Here is a 22,467-nt window from a genome sequence, read left to right as displayed (position 1 = left end):
TTAAAGAAATGATGCATTGCATACAGACGTAAATATATGTTATATATGTGGATAAATGCAACACGACTTGTTTTGTTTGTTTTATGTTTTATTGGAGATTTTTTAACTTGGATAAAGACGCCACTAGTTTTAAGTGTCAATTTTCAATATTGACCAACCTCTGACTTCTCCAGGTACGTTTCTACAATGGCAAAGATCCTGGAATCGTCGCTCGTGTTCTTCAGGTCCTCTACCCAGAACATGGGCTGCTTATCTCCATTACCATCAAAGTGAATCCTACCACTTGTACCTTAAAGATAAAACGCTTGCCGTGAACTACGCATATTCCAATGGATTATCTATTACTGAATAAGTAAATATTAACATATTGATATTTGGTTCCGAACGAAAATGCCGGGATATTTCGGCAAGTCTCGTCTCTAATCATGTTGTTTCTAAAACAATACCTTATGATTTGATTATCATGCAGCACATGATCAAGAAAAATAGAAATTTGCGTACATTTCGTTTGGTTTTTTTTTAAAGATCCCTTTGATAATTTTACACCTATATTGAGACGTCACCAGCTGTAGATGAAGCACCACAAATTTAGACTTATGCATAGCGCTCAGGGTCCTAGCAATCAGGGTCCTTTATCGTGCCAACGCCTGTGGAGACACGGGACCTCCGTTTTGAAGATCATATTTAAATAATCCGTGGTTTTCACTTCCAAATCTCCAGTGTTTGACTAAGGGATAATCACTACCTATGTTTATGTTTTAAGATTTACGTGGCCATGACACAATCGGGGCTCAGTCGTATGACCTCTCTGTTGCGAAACGAGTGTTCTACCACTGAGCTACATCGACTGATTGATTGATCATAATACATGATAAATTAGAAATATGACTTGGACACATCATAATGACAGTTACTAACATCGTCCTAACATTGCAACTGTAACTTCACTATGGGGACTGCTACTGTTACAAAAATATACTGATGTAAGACTATACTGGTACAAGATTACACTTATACGAAACTATACTGATATAAGACTATACTGGTACAATATTAACTGTTACAAAACTATACTGATATAAGACTATACTGGTACAAGACTACACTTATACGAAACTATACTGATATAAGACTATACTGGTACAAGACTACACTTATACGAAACTATACTGATATAAGACTATACTGGTACAAGATTACACTTATACGAAATTATACTGATATAAGACTATATTGGTACAAGACTACACTTATACGAAACTATACTGATATAAGACTATACTGGTACAAGATTACACTTATACGAAACTATACTGATATAAGACTATACTGGTACAAGACTACACTTATACGAAACTATACTGATATAAGACTATACTGGTACAAGACTACACTTATACGAAACTATACTGATATAAGACTATACTGGTACAAGACTACACTTATACGAAACTATACTGATATAAGACTATACTGGTACAAGACTACACTTATACGAAACTATACTGATATAAGACTATACTGGTACAAGATCACACTGATACGAAACTATACTGATTTTAACCACAGGTTACTCCATTTACCTGATCAAGATATTGGGCCCATAAAGAGGGTGACCGGTCAGCGGGGGATCTTAGGCACCTGATCCCAATTTTGATGTTTCTAGGTGTCCGTGTTTGCCTTTCTTTTGATTTTCATTCGTTATGGGATTCATGAGATTGATGACTGTTCTTAATGTTCATCAATTGGTCATTGAGCAAATCTCATTTTTGCTTACTATGGTATCATGATTTGTCAGGGAAAGGGTATTTGTAGGACAAAATTATCTTATATCACATGAATTGTATTGGTGTTAAACTTTTTGTTTAGATGTATTGCTGTGCAAAACATTACCAGATCAGATATTGTCCTTCAAACATTTGTTCGGCGATATTTTTCTTTCGAAAAGAAATGAAAATTTAATAATATTGCCGGCTTTTAGAATATCCCGCCGTTAGTGAAGTTGAGATTCGCGCATACCGTATATCAGGTTTTTTTCCGCGTGGATCTAATTTCCGCTTTGTTTGCGAAGATTTCCGAATCGCGGAAAATAAATCCGCGTAAATTTGATACAAAGTTTTCTTTTTATAATAGAGTTATATAGCATATATGGAATAGTGCATTGAAAGTTCCGTGTTCAGTGTGCTTTGTTTCTCCCGACAAGCGCCATGTAACAGGTATGTAAGTCTCGGTGTTTATTTAATAAAGGACAAACTAATTCAATAAACCACGTTCTTTGCTTCCATCAATGTACAATCATATCTGAGCTACTCATACATGCAACGGTACATAGTATATGGCTATTTTAAACTGAAAATAATTACCGATAAATATTTAACATTAGTACCATCACAACTAACGAACAGTGATTTACGTTACTATACCGCCAAGTCGTACATATTTAAATATACGTGAGTGTATTAAAAGTGCAAAATTGTTTTTGAAAACTGGTGTGTGATCAGTTGAGTGCGTCTCCCGAAATTAGGAGGTAAAGGTCGACCTATATCTCACCTGAATGAAGCCACTTGGAGCGAAATGACCGACAAGCCAAAGCTCTATAATTACATGCGAACACAACCCGAAATCGTCAGAAATGGATTCAGAGAAGCAGTAATATCATCCATATTGAGATTTGATTATAATTGCGACAGTAGCCCAGAAATCGTGTAAATCGTTTCAGTGACTGAATCTTTGCAGAGTTATACGTATAAATGCTGGCTTTACCCCCAATTCCTACTTAAGTTTAAATGATAGGGAATCATATTTTCGCTATGACTTTGAAATAGCGAAAATTTGATTCGCGTGAATTTAATATGCTGTTTTAGGTTCTGATATGTAGAAAAAAAACATGACTCGGAAAAAACCCTGATATCCGATATGTGGGATACATAAATAACAACAGCAATTTCGGTTTACAGTATTTATCAGGTTTTAAGAATCCTTTGTTAAGAAATGGAAAATAAAAACTTCATTCGTTCCTTAGACGAGTGTTGCTCATGCTTAGCTCGCCATGAATCTCATAGCGTGAAAATTATATTTCTTCTGGAAAGCTGTAATTTTTGTTTAAAGGAGTATGGAAAAGATATTTTGATTGATAAAAAACGACAGTTTTTTTCTCATAGATAAAAAATCTGTGGAATTAAAAAAAAAATTCACATGATACATTGCATTTCCATAAAACCCACTCCCCCAAAATCGGGTTTTACACATTTTGTGATTGTCTAAATCTAGAATGAGACAAATGTGTACGCTTTTCATAGGAATGTAAACACATGCTTGTATTAGGTAGGAAACCACGTGTGGAAGTGAGAACGTCACTATTTTGAAAAAGTATGTCAAATGCATTCTACATTTCGACACAGGTTAATAATCAATCAATTTCGGTGAATGTACAAAAAAGAAAACCGCCTGAAATATCCATTCTAAAAGGGTTTTTGTTTTCACTGAAGACATAATAATGAATACATTTATTTTGTAAAGCGTAAAATTCGTATTGCTCTAAAGGTTATTTAAATAGCAATGAAATAAGTAAAATAAGTTGTATAAGAACATATTACTAATAGGTGAAAAAAGGAGTCCGTTATGGTTGCACAACATAGTAATCTTAACTTAAGAGTTCATCTGCACATACTAATTGTAATGAATTGCAAACAGATGAGTCTTTAGTTTAAATTTAAAGATACAGAGACTAGCAGCAGTTCTGATATGATATGGTAGAGCATTCCACAGTTTAGGGCTAGCCACATTAAAAGCTTGAGTTTGAATAAAAAACGAATTCGTAAATGGCACTTGTAGTAGGCTTTGATCACTGGACCGCATAGTTCCTGCAGATGGATGGGATGGAACCATGATGTTGAATGTTTTATATACTATCACCAATGTCTTTGCTGAAGTGGCAGCCAATGGAGGAAGCGTATTACTGGTGTAATGCTGTCATATTTGCGGGTGCCCGAGATGATTCTGGATGCAGCGTTTTGGATGTAAAACTTATACGGTACCAATTTTGATGCACCAGATGCGCATTTCGACAAATAATGTCTCTTCAGTGATGCTCAACCGAAATGTTTGAAATCCAAAATAACTATGAAGTGTTGGAGCTCAATATAGCCAAAAACAGCGTACCAAAAAAAGTGGAGCCAAATTCGTCCAAGGATAAGAGCTATGGACGAGGGAGATAATCCTTAATTTTGAAATGAATATCTAAATTTTATAACAGCAATTAAATATACATCCGTATTTTCAAGCTAGTAACGAAGTACTAAGCTACTGGGCTGTAGAGACCCTCGGGGACTAACAGTCCACCAGCAGATGCCTCCACCCAGGGGTCATAATGTAAAACTTATACGGTACCAATTTTGATGCACCAGATGCGCATTTCGACAAACAATGTCTCTTCAGTGATGCTCAACCGAAATGTTTGAAATCCAAAATAACTATTAAGTATTGGAGCTCAATATAGCCAAAAACAGTGTACCAAAAAAAGTGGAGCCAAATTCGTCCAAGGATAAGAGCTATGGACGAGGGAGATAATCCTTAATTTTGAAATGAATTTCTAAATTTTATAACAGCAATTAAATATACATCCGTATTTTCAAGCTAGTAACGAAGTACTAAGCTACTGGGCTGTAGAGACCCTCGGGGACTAACAGTCCACCACCAGAGGCCTCGACCCAGGGGTCATAATGTAAAACTTATACGGTACCAATTTTGATGCACCAGATGCGCATTTCTACAAATAATGTCTCTTCAGTGATGCTCAACTGAAATGTTTGAAATCCAAAATAACTATGAAGTGTTGGAGCTCAATATAACCCTAACCCTGTATATGTACAATGTATATGTACAATGAATATGTATAATGTATATGTACAGTGTTTATGTACAATGTATACGTACACTTTATATATACAATGTATATGTACAATGTATATGTACAATGTATACGTACAATGTCTATGTACAATGTTTATGTACAATGTATATGTACAATGTATACGTACAATGTTTACGTGCAATGTATATGTACAATGTTTATGTACAATGTTTACGTACAATGTATACGTACAATGTATATCTACAATATATATGTACAATGTATATTTACAATGCATATGTACAATGTATATGTACAATGTCTATGTACAATGTATATGTACAATGTATACGTATAATGTTTACGTACAATGTATATATACAATGTATATGTGCAATGTTTATGTACAATGTTTATGTACAATGTATATGTACAATGTATATGTACAATAAATATGTACAATGTATATGTATAATGTATATATATTATGCCCTAAATCACTACGCTACCACTGCTATTTCTACCATTATGTGTACAATGTCTACGTTTGTACTATGCCCTAAATCACTACGCTACCGCTGCTATTTCTACCATTATATGTAAGGTTATTTGTGAACTCGAACAGCCCTGTTCCGTTCCGATGTTCCAGACCGTTATTATAGCAATGTTCCCACCATAGAACGGCAAGGTACATAGAATCATGCAGAGTAGGAGAGGACGTCGACGGCTGTAAAAAAGAAAAAAGCGTTAATCAAACAGAATTTTTTTCGCGACTGTATGTTAATACGATATTTCATACTAACATATATGTACAGTAAGAACACTATCTATTTACTAATATGCCCTCATCAAGTGCTATGGAGTCATTCCAGGGCATCTCGGTCATCTTTTGTGGTATTGCTCTATATAGCCCCAAGTGTCTTTTTTTGCTGGACTCGTCATACCATCTAACTTGAGTTATCTGAATTGAAACATTCAATGGGCTCACTTATTGACATTGAGAGTTCCTAATAAGAATAACATTAATCATAAATTGATTTGCTGTACAGCGTGTTATTTTGGTGGATGCTAATTTTGGAAATCTGAATCACCACGATAATAATCCACAAATTAAAAACCCTTCGTATCTATACATAATATATCTACATATTGTATATAATTTCAATCACCAAATCCAGTTGTAGAAATAATTTTCATGACTTTAATTGGATCTCGTTCCTTCGCCAAATCTTAAACCCGCCAAAACGCGTTATACAATATATGTGTTTTCATCGAGCTTTTTCATTCCGGAACTAACGGGTTTTATATCAAGCAAATGTCATACCTTAAATGTACTAGGAATGAATAAAACCTTTCAGTCTTAATCCATGATCAACACCATTCATTCAATAATAAACTCACATGAATAACGTGACGAAATGCTTCTCGTGATATGACGTCATTGGAATCGTTCTTGTACCACACCCTGTATCGGTATAAGTTGTCATTCGATTTGAAATTGGAATCAATAAAGACATAATTTCCGCCGGTCATGTCGCTGTGATGAGCTCGTAACATTATGTTACGGAAATTATTTTTCTCTGCACACATAAACACAACTAAACAAAGAAAATACCAATGTCATACAAATCATTGTGTTCCTTAGAAGAGATCAGGGTCTTAAAATCTCAAGATATCAATATTAAAAAAAACTCATCAAAGATTCAACATTGATCCTATTTAAACTTCAAAGAGATTTTCTGCAATAAAATTGCAATTAAAGATGTTTTAAAATATTACAATGTGAGTAAAATCAATTATACAGTCAATTTTCCTACTTCTTGCTGATTTCTTGATAATACGCAGATATTCATCAATCTGACTGTCTGATGGGTCTTCATCAAAACGCTGATAGGAAGCAACAGTTATCTTATACTCTGAAACCTTGGTAAGGAAACCATTCATCGCATGCAAACATAAATCTGTAAAATAGAGCACCCAAGACAAGGGGTTAAACCAAGCTTACCTTAACCCTTCAAATCATATCAACATTAAATTATTTAGGATTTACTTTCCACGAAAGTGCACCATAATTTATATGTTCAGAAATATATTCACCGCTAGATGCCTGTATCAGTATTGCAGTTATATTCCAGTTGAATTTGGTGAACAACGCTGTCACAGCTAAACCGGCCTTGTTAAACGTTGCGGAAAGTCGTACAAGGGTCCGAAAAATGTGCTTCTTCTCGAAAGTTGGATCATTACCTTCCCAAGTGATGTGGGGCAAATTGTAGTATGGTGTCACATAAGCGGCCCCAAGATTACCTGATTTATCAAATAAGATAATGAAGACGTACTAAAATGAAACTGACTGGAAACTTGAATGCACATCGCACAACAATACACTTCTAGTAAAAAGAACACCAGTAGTGCAAGTATTTATTTCACTGTTTGTAGTCCCAAAGGTATTCATATCATTGACAATATTTCGAAAGCATAAGAGAAATACCGGTAAAGAAACATATGTTCTTGCCGACAACAATTTGTCTTCAATTTGTTACACACGTTTTCGTTTATGATTTATAATATTAAGAATGCTCTGCGTATGATCCATGATAAATTTTTAAATCGAGACAGGCTATTGGCAAATAAGTTGACGTTAGAGGACTTTAAAAACTCTCGTTTAAAGTAAGCTTTTCTTAAATTAAAAAATTATCCAAGACAAACAAAGGTATTCTCATATCTTACATTACTGAACCAAGCGAAATGAGTTTTGCATGCAATTTGGAAATCAAAAGTTTATATGTGATTTGTCCCTAATTGGAGAGGTATGTCGTGAGTTTGGTAGATCTGGGCCTGTAATGAAGTACTGTCCATAGTCATGATAGATAGGGCCTGTGAGGACGGGCTGTCATTTGTCATAGTAGATAGGGCCTGTGTTGAAGGACTGTTCTTAATCATGGTAGATTTGGGATTTTGATGACGGGCTGTCATTAGTAATGGTAGATTGGGGATTTTGATGACGGGCTGTCATTTGTCATGGTAGAGAGGCGCCTATGACGACGGACTGTCATTTGTCATGGTAGATAGAGGCCTGTGATGACGGACTGTCATTTGTCATGGTAGATATGAGCCTATGATGACCTGCTGCCATTTGCCATGGCAAATGCAAACTAGCACAAAACTATTGTTTCTTAATGAAAGGCGAAGATAACGAACAGTGATCAATCTCATAATAAAGAAAGAAATAATGATTTTTTTTTCAATTTCCCCACCCTGCATCTCAATGTTGAAAATCCATTACCTTTGTTACTTCTGCTAATTGTTTATATGGTGTAAGTAGCAGTGGACGAAATTTTCCAGACATATTCAAAGGAGATGGAATGGTAAAAGACAGTTTTATTATCATGACACAACTCTGTTTTCGATGGCGAATGTATTACAAAGGGAAACAATGACACGTGTGAGATCAGGCACTTTCTGTTGTGCAAGCAGGCGTCAGTGAGCATTAAGTAGATAGCCATTGTAACATTCACCCTTGCACAATATTTTATACGACACCATCGTCACAGAAATGATTGCCCACGAGTTTTGACAACACAACATTAACAAACGCTCAAAATCCAACGACATGGGCCGGACAGCGGATAGCTCAATACCAAGAAAGAACACCGGTCTTGTTTTCTGAGGACTAGAGAATCAAGATTGAACGTCAGTGATGTGGACGACAGAATACGAGTAAATGAACACTATGTATACTATGCGTGCTTGAATGAGACAGACTTGGTGGAGGTAATATTATGGTTTAGGTTGCGATTAACACAAATTTTCGCTCCTTATTGGTCATTTTGTACGGAAACTTAATTGCTTAGCAGTAAGTAGAAGACGTTCTGCAGCCTGAATCGGTACCATTAATACAACAGAACAGATAAAGCAACATATTTGTTTTAAATCAGGACAATGAGCCCGCATATTGCGTTATTGATACAGAATTTTCTTTAAAGAAACGATATCAATATCATTGATTGGCCTGTCATGTCCAAGACCTTAATTCCATTGAACATGTTTGGCACAAGATTCGTAGACGTGTGCACAACTGCCAGCAACAGCCTCAGAATCCACAAGAACTGGAAAGGGTGTTGGTTTTTTAATGAGTGACAGGATATTCCTTGAAGAACCATTCGGACCGTTTATCAGTCAACAGAACGTCTCCTACACGCATTCATAACCACTAATGCCATGTGTCAGTCAACAGAACGTCTCCTACACGCATTCATATTCACTAATGCCATTTGTCAGTCAACAGAACGTCTCCTACACGCATTCATAACCACTAATGCCATGTGTCAGTCAACAGAACGTCTCCTACACGCATTCATATTCACTAATGCCATTTGTCAGTCAACAGAACGTCTCCTACACGTATTCATATCCACTAATGCCATTTATCAGTCAACAGAACGTCTCCTACACGCATTCATATCCACTAATGCCATTTGTCAGTCAACATAACGTCTCTTACGCGCAATTATAACCACTAATGCCATTTGTCAGTCAACAGAACGTCTCCTACACGCATTCATATCCACTAATACCATTTGTCAGTCAACAGAACGTCTCCTACACGCATTCATATCCACTAATACCATTTGTCAGTCAACAGAACGTCTCCTACGCGCATTCATATCCACTAATGCCATTTATCAGTCAATAGAACGTCTCCTACACGCATTCATATCCACTAATACCATGTGTCAGTCAATAGAACATCTCCTACACGCATTCATATCCACTAATACCATTTGTCAGTCAACAGAACGTCTCCTACGCGCAATCATAACCACTAATGGTGGTATTAATGAACCAAATCAGAATGTTTAGCCACCCCTTTCGCCTTTGACTTCATTTGTAGCTTCTGGGTGACTAGAAATGACGTTTTTAATTGATGAATATAAGACTTTATCTATCAAACATACATTATATACCAGAAATACGATATGTTTTAAATTTACGAAATTAAAAAATTAAACGAAAAATGACCGAATTCTGTGAATTAATTCCTTCAGTGCACATGCCCCATTCAATATAATATTCTATTCTAGATCGGTTATCGTCCCTATTAACGGAAAGACAGGTAAACGGCACACGATAAGTGTATCACAGTCTATATGATGGAATTACAACGATTTCACTGTAGGATAGACAATCACCATTTGATAAAGAAACAGAATATTTGGCACGTGAGCATCTCCGGTCTGATACTGTACTTTTCAAAGGTGCTTTCCACTTTACAAGAGGTGTAATGAATACCGGATAAAACTTTGTATATACTGATGATATTCTACAATCAAATATAATTCTTATATGGATATCAATAATTAGAACCAGAGTTGATTATGGTATCAAATAAAACTATAACTTTAAAACCAAATGAACATCTAATTCTACAATAATCAATTTTGAGAAAAAATGCAGTTATAAGATGCAAGGTCACGTTTTACAAGAAAAATAACCAAAAAAAAAAAAATACGACTAGGATTTTCAATTTATGAATAGGTGATGATAACGAACAGTGACCAGTCTCTATATGGATTTTATTCTTTACATTGATTAAAGTTTGACAGGGGATGCTTACTCCTCCTAAGCACCTGATCCCACCTCTGGTGTGTCCAGGGGTCCGTGTTTGCCCAACTATCTATTTTGTATTGCTTGTAGGACTTATGAGATTGATCACTGTTCGTTATCTTCACCTTGCATTAATGTGAATAAGGATTTTGTTAGGTAAGTTTATAAAGTATAATCTTACAAATTAATAAAATTGACTAGTTTTAGGTGTGTGTAACATTTTTAGTCTTAGTTTTAAGTTCTTTAGTAAAGAAGCGACCTGGATCTTCAACCATATGCTATACTAACTTTGCTCAACACACCTGCAAAATGATATAAAAACTTTCTTCTATTTGCCAATAACACCTACGGTATCATTGGGTCAAATACTATGTGACTTGTTTTATAACTCATACAAATAATACAGAACTAAGAGTTGGGCAAACGTGGATCCTTGGACATAGAAGAGGTGGGATCAGACAAACACGGACCTTTGGACATACCAAGGGTGGGATCAGACAAACACGGACCCCTGGACATATTAGACGTGAAATTAACTGTCTAAGAGGCGACTGTCGACTGGTCAAACCTGTCGTGAGCCCTATATCTCGATCGGGTAAACGGTGTAATCCGTAGTCAAAATCAGTGTGCAAAGAACGACCTCAGTTGGTATGAAATATGTCGAAGCATTTTTTCCAATGATAAATATAGATGACAAACAATATTTCTGGTGCGAATGAAATGTTTATTGATATGTGTGTTGTTTTTCTATATTTTCAGCCTTTAAGGTGGAAAAAAGGATTTCAATCTCATTATCCTCCGAATTAAATCTGGTTATTTATGTTGATTTTTTTTATATGACTAGGATACTGTTCATATCTTATAAAACCATTGAAAAAAAGCCAATGGTAGGTTTTCTAGAGACCAATAGGTACCTTACACACCTCTCGTTTGTGTATTGTTGTGTTTTATGTGATAATAATGCAAAATGCGTGTTGAAAATTTAAATTAAAATGTCTATTCGGTATATACATACATACAAACATACATAAATAGGTATCAAGGATAACCCATGAAGGCTCGAAAGCGTATTTCCAATGGGGTCCTTTATTACACTAATGTTTGTGCTAGGGGTCATTTATGTGGGAGGAAACGGGAGTACCTAGAGGAAACCCATGTGTCCGAGCGGGCCACCACCATGCCCTATCACATACAACCACTGTCGATCACGGGGACCCAACTCGGGTCGCAGCAGTGAGAAGTGAGAGCGCTACCTCTACGCTATCCTGACACCCAATGAAATCAAGAGAAGAAGAATTATATCCCCTTGGAATACAGCAGGGTCCCAAATACGATCAATATAACGACCATATAATTTGCGAAATGCTGTAGAAAATGCTCTCGCGTATAGAATCATTTGAGAAATATCAACACCCTAAAATGAAATGAAGCAAAGGATAAAACAACAGAAAAGTTCGCCCAAGACCATCCTGAAATATGAAAAGAGAAAAGAAAACACATGATTTTATCACCGGAATTTTTTACGCCAGTGGACAATCTAATTCAAATAAGATGTTATATCTGGTCGCACATTCGATACACAAACACCTGTTTGTCTTCTGAGTAGGTGAATAAAGCATTTTTCTAAATCCTTTTTATTATGATTACCTAGAACAGCTTGGTTTTGTTTGCCTGGCTATGCATTACATTTGTGCTTGATAATATTGATTGATACATGTGATGTACACAAGATCCTGGGCCTTCGCTTTTTAGAGTTCAATAGAAAGGTGATGTAATACCTGTTTACTGATATCCAGAATATTGTAAATGTTATAGCAAGGACTCTTGAAAACTACATTGGATATTACATTACAGGTGAATGTATTTCAAGGCCGATTTCGGCAGCTCTATAAACAGTCTTATCATCTTGTGTGAATTCAGTTCACACCTGAACACACAAAGGACACTGTTTTGAAAACTTACAATAAATTAATTTGTTTTTCATTAAGATATTTATCTGTAAATAACTCTAAATATATTGTTAAAGTTTTAGGTCACCTGATTAAACTCAGATGACCTATTGCAATACACAACTTCCGAGATGTCAGCTCTTCTGTGATAGAGGTATGTTCTGTGTTCTGTTGAACGCTTGGATGGGTACAAGATGTATATTTGTATACTCTAGACTAGCGATATGAAAACGAAAAATAATGAAAGTGTAAATTGTGTTTATATCAACCGTTGGTATACATTAAACTGACCATATCAAGAATAATATTTGATTGAATTAGGGGATTGAATGAAATATGAATATTTTTTTAATTTCCTCTTCTGCACGAGTGATATTTTGATCAAAGAAAATTGGTTATTATCGATATTTGTTTGAGCTATTTTATTATCAAATACTAATACACTTACCAACATCGTGTGTCCCTGCAGTTTGGATGGTTGTAGGATGTCTGATAATCGGCCTTAAGGCAATATATTAAGGCAGCGATAAACATTTGTACCCACTGCGTGTGTACGATATTATATTTTGTGTCTCACTGTACGTAAGAGTTACACAAAGGGAAAGAACTATAGGGCAACTCGGAAATTGCATATGATTTGTTGTCGCCTTAACAATTAAACATTTTTAACTTCTTCTTAATAAGTAGCAATCCAATTCTTTTCAAATTTGGTATGAGGCATCTTTGGGACAAGGGGGACACAAATTGTAAATTGAAGGGCTCCAACTCCCCTGGGGTCTTGGGGACGGGGCAAAAACTGTCCAAAAGTGACCAATTTTCAAAAATCTTCTCCTCAAGAACCGCACACATGTAAGAAAAACTAAATGCATGGTGATAGAGAGCAGGGAGGCCTCTACCAAACTTGTAAATTTCATAATTACCGGAGTAGGAGTTCTGAACCCAGGGCGGGGCCAAACTTGTTATATAGTGGTTTTGTGTAAACACTCAAATAACATGTTCTTTAGTGCTGTTAATACTATATTGAAGTTAAATAGATATTTAGAAAGAGCAGGTAGTCCTTTCTTAAATTGTAAATTTGATGATCCCAGGGGTAGGGGTTTTGGTATCAGGATGGGGCCAAAATGATCAATTACTAAATGTGTGAACAATAGACATTTTCAACTTTGTCTTGATAACTATCACTTTCTTTTCATATTTGGTATGAAGCATCTTTGGGCCAAGGAAGACAAAAATTGTAAATTTCAGGATTCCTGTACCCCTGGGGCCTTAAGGGCGGGACAAAAACTGCACAAAATTTACCAATTTTGAAAAAGCTTCTTCTCAAGAACCACACACATGTAAGAAAAACTAAATGCATGGTGACAGAAAGCAGGAAAGCTTCTACCAAAATTGTACATTTCATGTTTCCCAGGGCCTGATTCCCAGGGCGGGGTCTAACTTGTTATGTACTGTTTATGTATATAACACTTAAATAACATGTTGTTTAGTGCTATTGATACTAAGTTGAAACGTAATGGATATTTAGAAAGAACAGATACATGTAGTTCTTTATCCAAATTGTAAACTTGATGATTCCAGGGGTAGGGTTTTTGGTATCAAGTTGAGGCCAAAATGATCAGTTATTTAATGTGTGAACAAAAAACATTTTTAACTTTTTGGAACAAGGAGGATACAAATTGTAGATTCCAAGGTTCCTGCACCCCTGGGGCCTTAGGGGCGGGGCAAAAATTGACCAAAATTGACCAATTTTTCAAAAATCTTCTCCTAAAGAAGCGCACAATTGCAAGAAAAACTAGTTCTAATTGTAACGGAGACTGTTACACATGTTCCCCACCACCCCAATTAAAAAGTGATGTCCTTGTGAATCTATAGCAAAAAATCATTTTATTTTAGCCTTTAATTACATGTAGTACGTTCAATATGGTCATTTCATTACCAAGAAAAGAAAGAAAGCGTTGCACGTGCATACACGCACACGCGTGTATGATTTCGAATTTTTGTTGATGTCGTTCAACAGGCATTTGTATCATATACCCACAGTATGAATTTCATAACGTTTCCACCAAATATAAGGAAGTTATAGTGATTTTAAAATCGTCCAATCAGAATTCAGCACACGTGCATGCACGTGCTTAGCAGTAATTCTAACCACAGCAATTTGTAAGGAGTACCAAGACACATCTAAATCCCTAATATCAATATAATTTGATGAAAAACAAAAACGTTATCGTCCTTTAAAAATTGAACATTTGAAAAATGTTGCACGCGCATGCACGTGTGCGTTGGCATTTTTTGTTACACTAATATATAGATACACATATTGTCTACGTATGCTGTGAATATCATCTCATTCGCTTTATAACTAAGATAGTTACAAACGTTTTAGTATTATCCAATTAAAATGAAGCGCACGTGAATGCGCGTGCAAATTGGTAATTTTGACCATGTCAATCAGTTACGGGTCTCAATATCTACCTATGATATGAATATCAAGCCATTTCAATGAAGAACAAAAAGGTTAGACTGATTCCAAAGTTAGTGTACACATTTTGTAATGTAACTATTATTTTTCATATCTACGAATGATATGCTACCATCCTATTTAAGTTTCATATCGATCCCTTTAATATTCTGATTTTCCATTTTTTGTACCAAAATTGCAGTGCATGTGCGCGCGTGCATGCACGTGCAGACAAAATGACTATCACTATGCACATCTACAAACGCTATACTATCATCCTGGAAAGTTTCATATCGATCCCTTTTGTATTTTCTGAGAGCACTACCGGACAAAAAAGTACCGGAGAATAATAATAATAACGAGCTATAACTGTGTTGGGATGCCAACACAAATGTCTCCGAACACCTCCCCATGTCAGAAATGGTTTTTGATGCCAGATATGCACTCAGGATCCTCAAAAAAAAAAAACCAGAAACTAAATGTCGTTGAAATCCGACGGACTTGATTTTTGGCCGCCATTTTCTTCAATGGCGGCCATTTTGAAACATCTGAAAATTGATTGGAAGGAAATACTGATGCTAGAAATGAACTGTGGACCCTCCAATTACTCGGAAACCAAATATTGTAGAGATTTTAACATTTTCAAATATTATGGTATATGGCGGCCATTTTGAAAATGGCGGCTCAAAAAAAAATTTGATGGTGGGAATGAACTCGGGGTCACCAAATTACCCTAGAAATAAAATTTGGTTGAAATCCGACAACCTTGATTTTTTTACGTTTTTGGCCGCCATTTTGAAAAGGCGGCCATTTTTGAAAATTTCGAAAGTTGATTGCACCCCTCCTTATGACCCCCTATCAGCTCACAAAGTTTGAAGTGAATCGGTCGAAGCACTTTCATAAAATCGAGCGGACAAATTTCTCTGGAAAGAAGAGGAATAAAAAGAAGAAGAAACTAGATGCGATCTCGTTGCGAGCAACGAGTGGGTCTTCCATCCAATTTTAGATGTGATGAGATAAGAATTTGACTGGGATTTTCGTTCATAAATAATGATACAAATATATTGTCTAGACGTACAATTTAGCTTCGGTAATGTTTTACAATTTAAATTGATCATTTAAGTGCTATAAATTAAAGAATCTCTGCGGTTCTCGGCCACTAGTTAAAGGGGTCAGCCTTTTTTTTCGACAAAAAAGTTAATAATGTTATTTACTGCGATACAAATTCGACTGATCAGGCGAGTCATGTCGCCCGGAGGCCTATTTTTTTAAAATATCATTCTAGATATATCTCGCAAAACTGAACAAATTTTGTTCTACATGTGTTATTAAAATTTTCTTGAGAAAAAAGTTATTTATTGCGACATTTATCAGGCTGTTAAGGCGAGTCATAAGGCCCGTGGGCCTCTTTTTTTATATCATTTGAAAAATCTTGCAAACCTGAATAACTTTTGTTCTACATGTCTTATCAAAAGTTTTTCGAGAAAAAAGTTATTGATTGTGACACTAATCAAACTGTTCAGGCGAGCCATGAGGCCTGTTCGCCTTTTTCATGATGTTGTTCGAAAGATCTTGCAAAACTGAACAACTTTTGTTCTAGATGACAAAAATGTTATAGCTTGCAACAATAACCCAACTGTTCAGGTGAGCCATGAGACTCGCAGGCCTATTTCATAACATCGTTAAGTTAACACTTGCGAAACTGAACAACTTTTGTTCTACATGTCTTATAAAAAGTTTCTCCAGAAAAAAGTTATCGATTGTGACACTAAGCAAACTTTTCAGGCGAGCTATGAGGCCCGTTGGCCTTTTTTATAATGTTGTTCGAAAGATCTTGCAAATCTTAACAACTTTTGTTCTAGATGTCTTATTAAAAGTTTCTTGACAAAAATGTTATAGATTGCAACAATAACCCAACTGTTCAGGTGAGCTATGAGACCTGCAGGCCTATTTCTTAACATAGTTAGTTAACGCTTGCGAAACTGAACAACTTTTGTTCTACATGTCTTGTCAAGAGTTTCTCGAGAAAAAAGTTATTAATGCTATTAATTGTGTTACAAATTCGACTGTTTAGGCGAGCTATGATGCCCGGAGGCCTTTTTGTAGATATCATTAGATAGATCTTGCAAAATTGAACAACTTTTATTCTACATGTCTTATCAAAAGTGTCGTCAGAAAAAAGTTAATCATTGTAACAGAAATTCAATGGTTCAGGCGAGCCATGAGGCCCATGGGCCCATTTCTTGATATGGCACGAAAGATCTCAATAAACTGTACAACTTTTGTTATATATGTCTAAACAAAATATTTACGAGTAAAAAGTTATGATTTAAAACGTGGAAAAAACTTGTACACTTTTTTAAACTCCATTTTCGACCCCTACCGAGCTTCCATACTAGGCACTTCCGGAAATTTTGAAAACCCAGGTGCACAACTACAACATGTCGTCTAACATCACTGAACATTTCAGCACTCTAACTTTTATCGTTTTTGAGTTTTTGTCTGGACAAAATGGTCATCTGAAAATCGATAAAAGGGGGATAACTCCCAACCGGAAGTGATTTTCGAAAAATTGAAACGGCGGTACAAACTTCAAATGGCAACGCATCAACCCTAAAAATTTGAAGTAAATCGATCCAGCCATCTCCGAGAAATCTTCTGCACAAAAATCTGTAAGGAGAAAAAAAAAGAATAATAATAATAACTAGATGCAATCTCGTTGCGAGCAACGAGTGGGTCTTCCGTCCAATTTTAGATGTGATGAGATAAGAATTTGACTGAGATTTTCGTTCATAAATAATGATACAAATATATTGTCTAGACGTACAATTTAGCTTCGGTAATGTTTTACAAATATTGATCATTTAAGTGCTATGAATTAAAGAATCCCTGCCGCTCTCGGCCACTAATGAAAGGGGTCAGCCTTTTTTTTCGACAAAAAAGTTAATAATGTTATTTACTGCGATACAAATTCGACTGATCAGGCAAGTCATGTCGCCCGGAGGCTTTTTATATATATATATATATATATATCATTCTAGATATACCTCGGAAAATTGAACAAATTTTGTTCTACATGTCCAAAGGAAATTTTCTTGAGAAAAAAGTTATTGATTGCGACATTTATCAGACTGTTAAGGGGAGTCATAAGGCCTGTGGGCCTTTTTCTTGATATCATTTGAAAGATCTTGCAAAACTGAACAACTTTTGCTCTACATGTCTTATCAAAAGTTTTTCGAGAAAAAAGCTATTGATTGTGACATTAATCAAACTGTTCAGGCGAGCCATGAGGCCCGTTCGTCTTTTTCATGATGTTGTTCGAAAGATCTTGCAAAACTGAACAACTTTTGTTCTAGATGTCTTATTAAAAGTTTCTTGACAAAAATGTTATAGCTTGCAACAATAACCCAACTGTTCAGGTGAGCCATGAGACCTGCAGGCCTATTTCTTAACATCGTTAGTTAACGCTTGCGAAACTAAACAACTTTTGTTCTACATGTCTTGTCAAAAGTTTCTCGAGAAAAAAGTTATCAATGTTATTAATTGTGATACAATTCGACTGTTCAGGCGAGCCATGCCGCCCTGAGGCCTAGTTTTTGATATCATTAGATAGATCTTGCAAAACTAAACAACTTTTATTCTACATGTCTTATCAAAAGTTTCGTGAGAAAAAAGTTAATCATTGTAATAGAAATTCAATGGTTCAGGCGAGCCATGAGGCCTATGGGCCCATTTCTTGATATGACACGAACGATCTCAATATACTGTACAACTTTTGTTATATATGTCTAAGCAAAATATTTACGAATAAAAAGTTATGATTTAAAACGTGGAAAAAAATGGAACACTTTTTTAAACTCCATTTTCGACCCCTACCGAGCTTCCATACTAGGCACTTCCGGAAATTTTTAAAACGATGTGCACAACTACAACATGTCGTCTAACATCACTGAAAATTTCAGCACTCTAGCTTTTATCGTTTTTGAGATTTTGGCTGGACAAAATGGTCATCTGAAAATCGATAAAAGGGGGATAACTTCCAACCGGAAGTGAATTTTCAAAAATCCAAAAAAGATATAAACTTCAAAGAGCAATGTATCAACCTTTAAAATTTGAAGTAAATCGGTCAAACCATCTCTGAGAAATCCTCTGCACAAAATCGGTAAAGAAAAAAAAAAGAATGAAAATAATAATAATAATAATAAGAAAAGTGAAAAATCAACAATAGAATAATAGAAGGGTCTTCCGCTGAAGACGGAAGACCCTAATAATAACTAGACACGATCTCGTTGCAAGCAACGAGTAGGTCTTCCGTCCGATTTGTTGATGCACTCGGAGTTAAAAAAAAAAAAAAAGACAAATGAGTCCCAATTTAGTTTCCGACTTTAAGACACTTTAGATATAATCAATTTTTCATATCATAAGCTTCTGAAGCAAAGTTGCGGTGAAATTCGTTTGAAATTCGACTCTCCAGGCGAGCCATAAGGCCCGCGGGCCTATTTCTTGATGTCATTTGTTAGCCCTCTATAGACTCAACAACTTTAGTTCTATATGTCTTTACAAAATATTTACCTGTAAAAAGTTATTGAGATCGACCGATATCGACAAAAAATCGACTCTACAGGCGAGCCATTAGGACTATAGTCCTATTTCTTGATATCAATCCATAGATATCGATAAACTGAACAACTTTTGTTCAATATGTCCTTACAAAATATTTACCAGTTACAAGTTTTTGAAATCGACTGATATCAACAAAAATCGACTCTACAGGCGAGCCATGAGGCCCACAGACCCATTTTTTTGATATTGATCGATAGGTTATGACACATTGAACAACTTTTGTTCAATAATGCTTTTTAAAAAATATGTCGTTTTAAAGATATGAGGCGTCAAATATTTACGATTTTGGCCCCTAAAATCTCTAATTACGTAACATATGACCTAGTTTTTGATTTGATAAGATCAAGCTCGTTGAGATGAACATTTCCGCTTCTACAACTTATTATAAAATATTAATAGTTTCTGAGATATTCTCAAAAACATTTGGACCCTTCTGAACCCCTAATTTAAAGGGCCAGCCCGTTTTGCTTGATATCGTAAGAAAGGCCTTGTCATTTTAAACATTTTTTGCTCAACAAGTATTTAGAAATTCTTTACCGTTCTCGAGTTATCTCTACAAGAAATATTTAGGGGCCAAACTGTAGCTCCCTAACGGGGCCACATAGGGAAAAAACGAAATGTACATATTGTTTAGATTATCATTCTGAACAACTTTTGTTCAATAATGCTTTTCAAAATATTTGTCGTTTTCAAGATATGAGGCGTCAATTATTTATGATTTTGGCCCTTAAAATCCCTTATTACGTAACATATGACCTACTTTTTGATTTGATAAGATCAAGCTCGTTGAGATGAACATTTCCGCTTCTACAACTTATTATAAAATATTAATAGTTTCTGAGATATTCTCAAAAACATTTGGACCCTTCTGAACCCCTAATTTAAAGGGCCAGCCCGTTTTGCTTGATATCGTAAGAAAGGCCTTGTCATTTTAAACATTTTTTGCTCAACAAGTATTTAGAAATTCTTTACCGTTCTCGAGTTATCTCTACAAGAAATATTTAGGGGCCAAACTGTAGCTCCCTAACGGGGCCACATAGGGAAAAAACGAAATGTACATATTGTTTAGATTATCATTCTGAACAACTTTTGTTCAATAATGCTTTTCAAAATATTTGTCGTTTTCAAGATATGAGGCGTCAATTATTTATGATTTTGGCCCTTAAAATCCCTTATTACGTAACATATGACCTACTTTTTGATTTGATAAGAACAAGCTCGTTTAGATGAACATTTCCGCTTCAATGACTTATTACAAAATATGAATAGTTTCTGAGATATTCTTATAAACCTTTGGACCCTTCTGGGCCCCTAATTTAAAGGGTCAGCCCCTTTTGCTTGATATCGTAAGAAAGGTCATGACATTTCAAACATTTTTTGTTCAACAAGTATTTAGAAATTCTTTACCGTTCTCGAGTTATTTCTAGAAGTAATTTTTAGGGGCCAAACTGTAGCTCCCTAACGGAGCCACATAGGGTAAAAACGAAATATGCATATTGTTCAGATCATCATTCTGAACAACTTTTGTTCTTTATTGCTTTTCAAAATATTTGTCGTTTTCGAGATACAAGGGGTAAAAAATTTATAGTTTTGGCCCTTAAAATCCCTTATTACGTAACATATGACCTAACTTTTTATATGAATAGATTTGGATTGTTGAGATGAACATTTTTTGTTCTTTGACTTATACCAAAATATTAACGATTTTTGAGATATTTGATCTAGACTTTGAGCCCTTCTAGATCCCTCATTTAAGGGGCTAGCCCCTAAATCTTGATATTTACGAAAAGATCTTGTAAATGTGCACAACTTTTGTTCTACATGTCTTAACAAAATATTTGCAAGAAAAAAGATATTGGAGATCAAAGGTCAAAAATCGCCGAAATCGGCGAAAAATTTTGGCATCCATTTTTTCAAGTCCAGGCGAGCGTTTAGGCAAATCGCCTCCGGTAAAATCGAATCCCCCACAAATCTTCTAAAATGTTTACTCTATCTTGTGTAGAAATTTCAAGACTCTAGCTTCAAAACTAACGGAGGAGATGTGTGGACAACAAGGTCCTTCAAAAAGTCACTAAAAGAGAGATAACTCCTGACTGGAAGTGACGTAAAGCAGGAAATTTTGCAAGCAAAGTCTCGTCACCAAAAGACATCTTTCCTGAAAATTTCGTGAAAATCGATCGAGAAATGGCTGAGAAAAACGCGTGTACTACCAAGGAAAATAATAATAATAATGAAGAAGAAAAACGCGAACAATAATAGTAAGGTCTTCCGCAGGAGACGGAAGACCTTAATAAGAAAAGTGAAAAATCAACAATAGAATAATAGAAGGGTCTTCCGCTGAAGACGGAAGACCCTAAATAAGAATAACGAGCTATAACTGTGTTGGGATGCCAACACAAATGTCTCCGAACACCTCCCCATGTCAGAAATGGTTTTTGATGCCAGATATGCACTCAGGATTCTCAAAAACCCCTAAAAACTGAATTTGGTTGAAATCCGACGGACTTGATTTTTGGCCGCTATTTTCTTCAATGGCGACCATTTTGAAACATTTGAAAATTGATTGGAAGGAAATACTGACGTTGGAAATGAATTGTGGACCCTCCATTTACCCCAGAACCCAAATGTTGTAGAGATTTTAACACTTTCAAATATTTCGGTATATAGCGGCCATTTTGAAAACGGCGGCTCAAAAAAAAATTGATGGTGGAAATGGACTCGGGGTCACTAAATTACACTAGAAATTGAATTTGGTTGAAATCCGACATACTTGAGTTTTTGACGGTTTTTGGCCGCCATCTTGAAACGGCGGCGATTTTGAAAATTTGAAAAGTTGAATGCACCCCTCCTAGTGACCCCCTATCAGCTCACAAAGTTTGAAATGGATCTGTCGAAGCACTTTCACAAAATCGGTCGGACAAATTTCTCACTAAAGAAGAGGAATAATAAGAATAAGAAGAAAATAATAATAACGAGCT

At 35.6% G+C, this 22,467-nt stretch overlaps 1 protein-coding gene across 1 annotated transcript in view; it reads right to left on the bottom strand.

Moving 5' to 3' along the window:
- LOC125664556 (atrial natriuretic peptide receptor 1-like) overlaps positions 1 to 6,796 on the bottom strand; it is a 46,888-nt gene extending 40,092 nt beyond the window's left edge. Inside the window, exons 1-5 of the mRNA XM_056152806.1 lie at positions 6,670 to 6,796; positions 6,254 to 6,450; positions 5,688 to 5,813; positions 5,444 to 5,579; positions 159 to 289 (exon numbers count right to left, since the gene is read on the bottom strand). Coding sequence (XP_056008781.1) covers positions 159 to 289; positions 5,444 to 5,579; positions 5,688 to 5,813; positions 6,254 to 6,450; positions 6,670 to 6,796 — 717 coding nt within the window. The remainder of the gene's footprint in view (positions 1 to 158; positions 290 to 5,443; positions 5,580 to 5,687; positions 5,814 to 6,253; positions 6,451 to 6,669) is intronic.
- Positions 6,797 to 22,467: the final 15,671 nt, after the last annotated feature.

Source organism: Ostrea edulis, chromosome 1 (genome assembly GCF_947568905.1).
Source record: "Ostrea edulis chromosome 1, xbOstEdul1.1, whole genome shotgun sequence".
In the NCBI taxonomy this organism is placed as follows: Eukaryota; Metazoa; Mollusca; class Bivalvia; order Ostreida; family Ostreidae; genus Ostrea; species Ostrea edulis.
The sequence above is the reverse complement of the archived record's forward strand: the minus strand, read 5'-3'. Positions and strand labels throughout refer to the sequence as shown.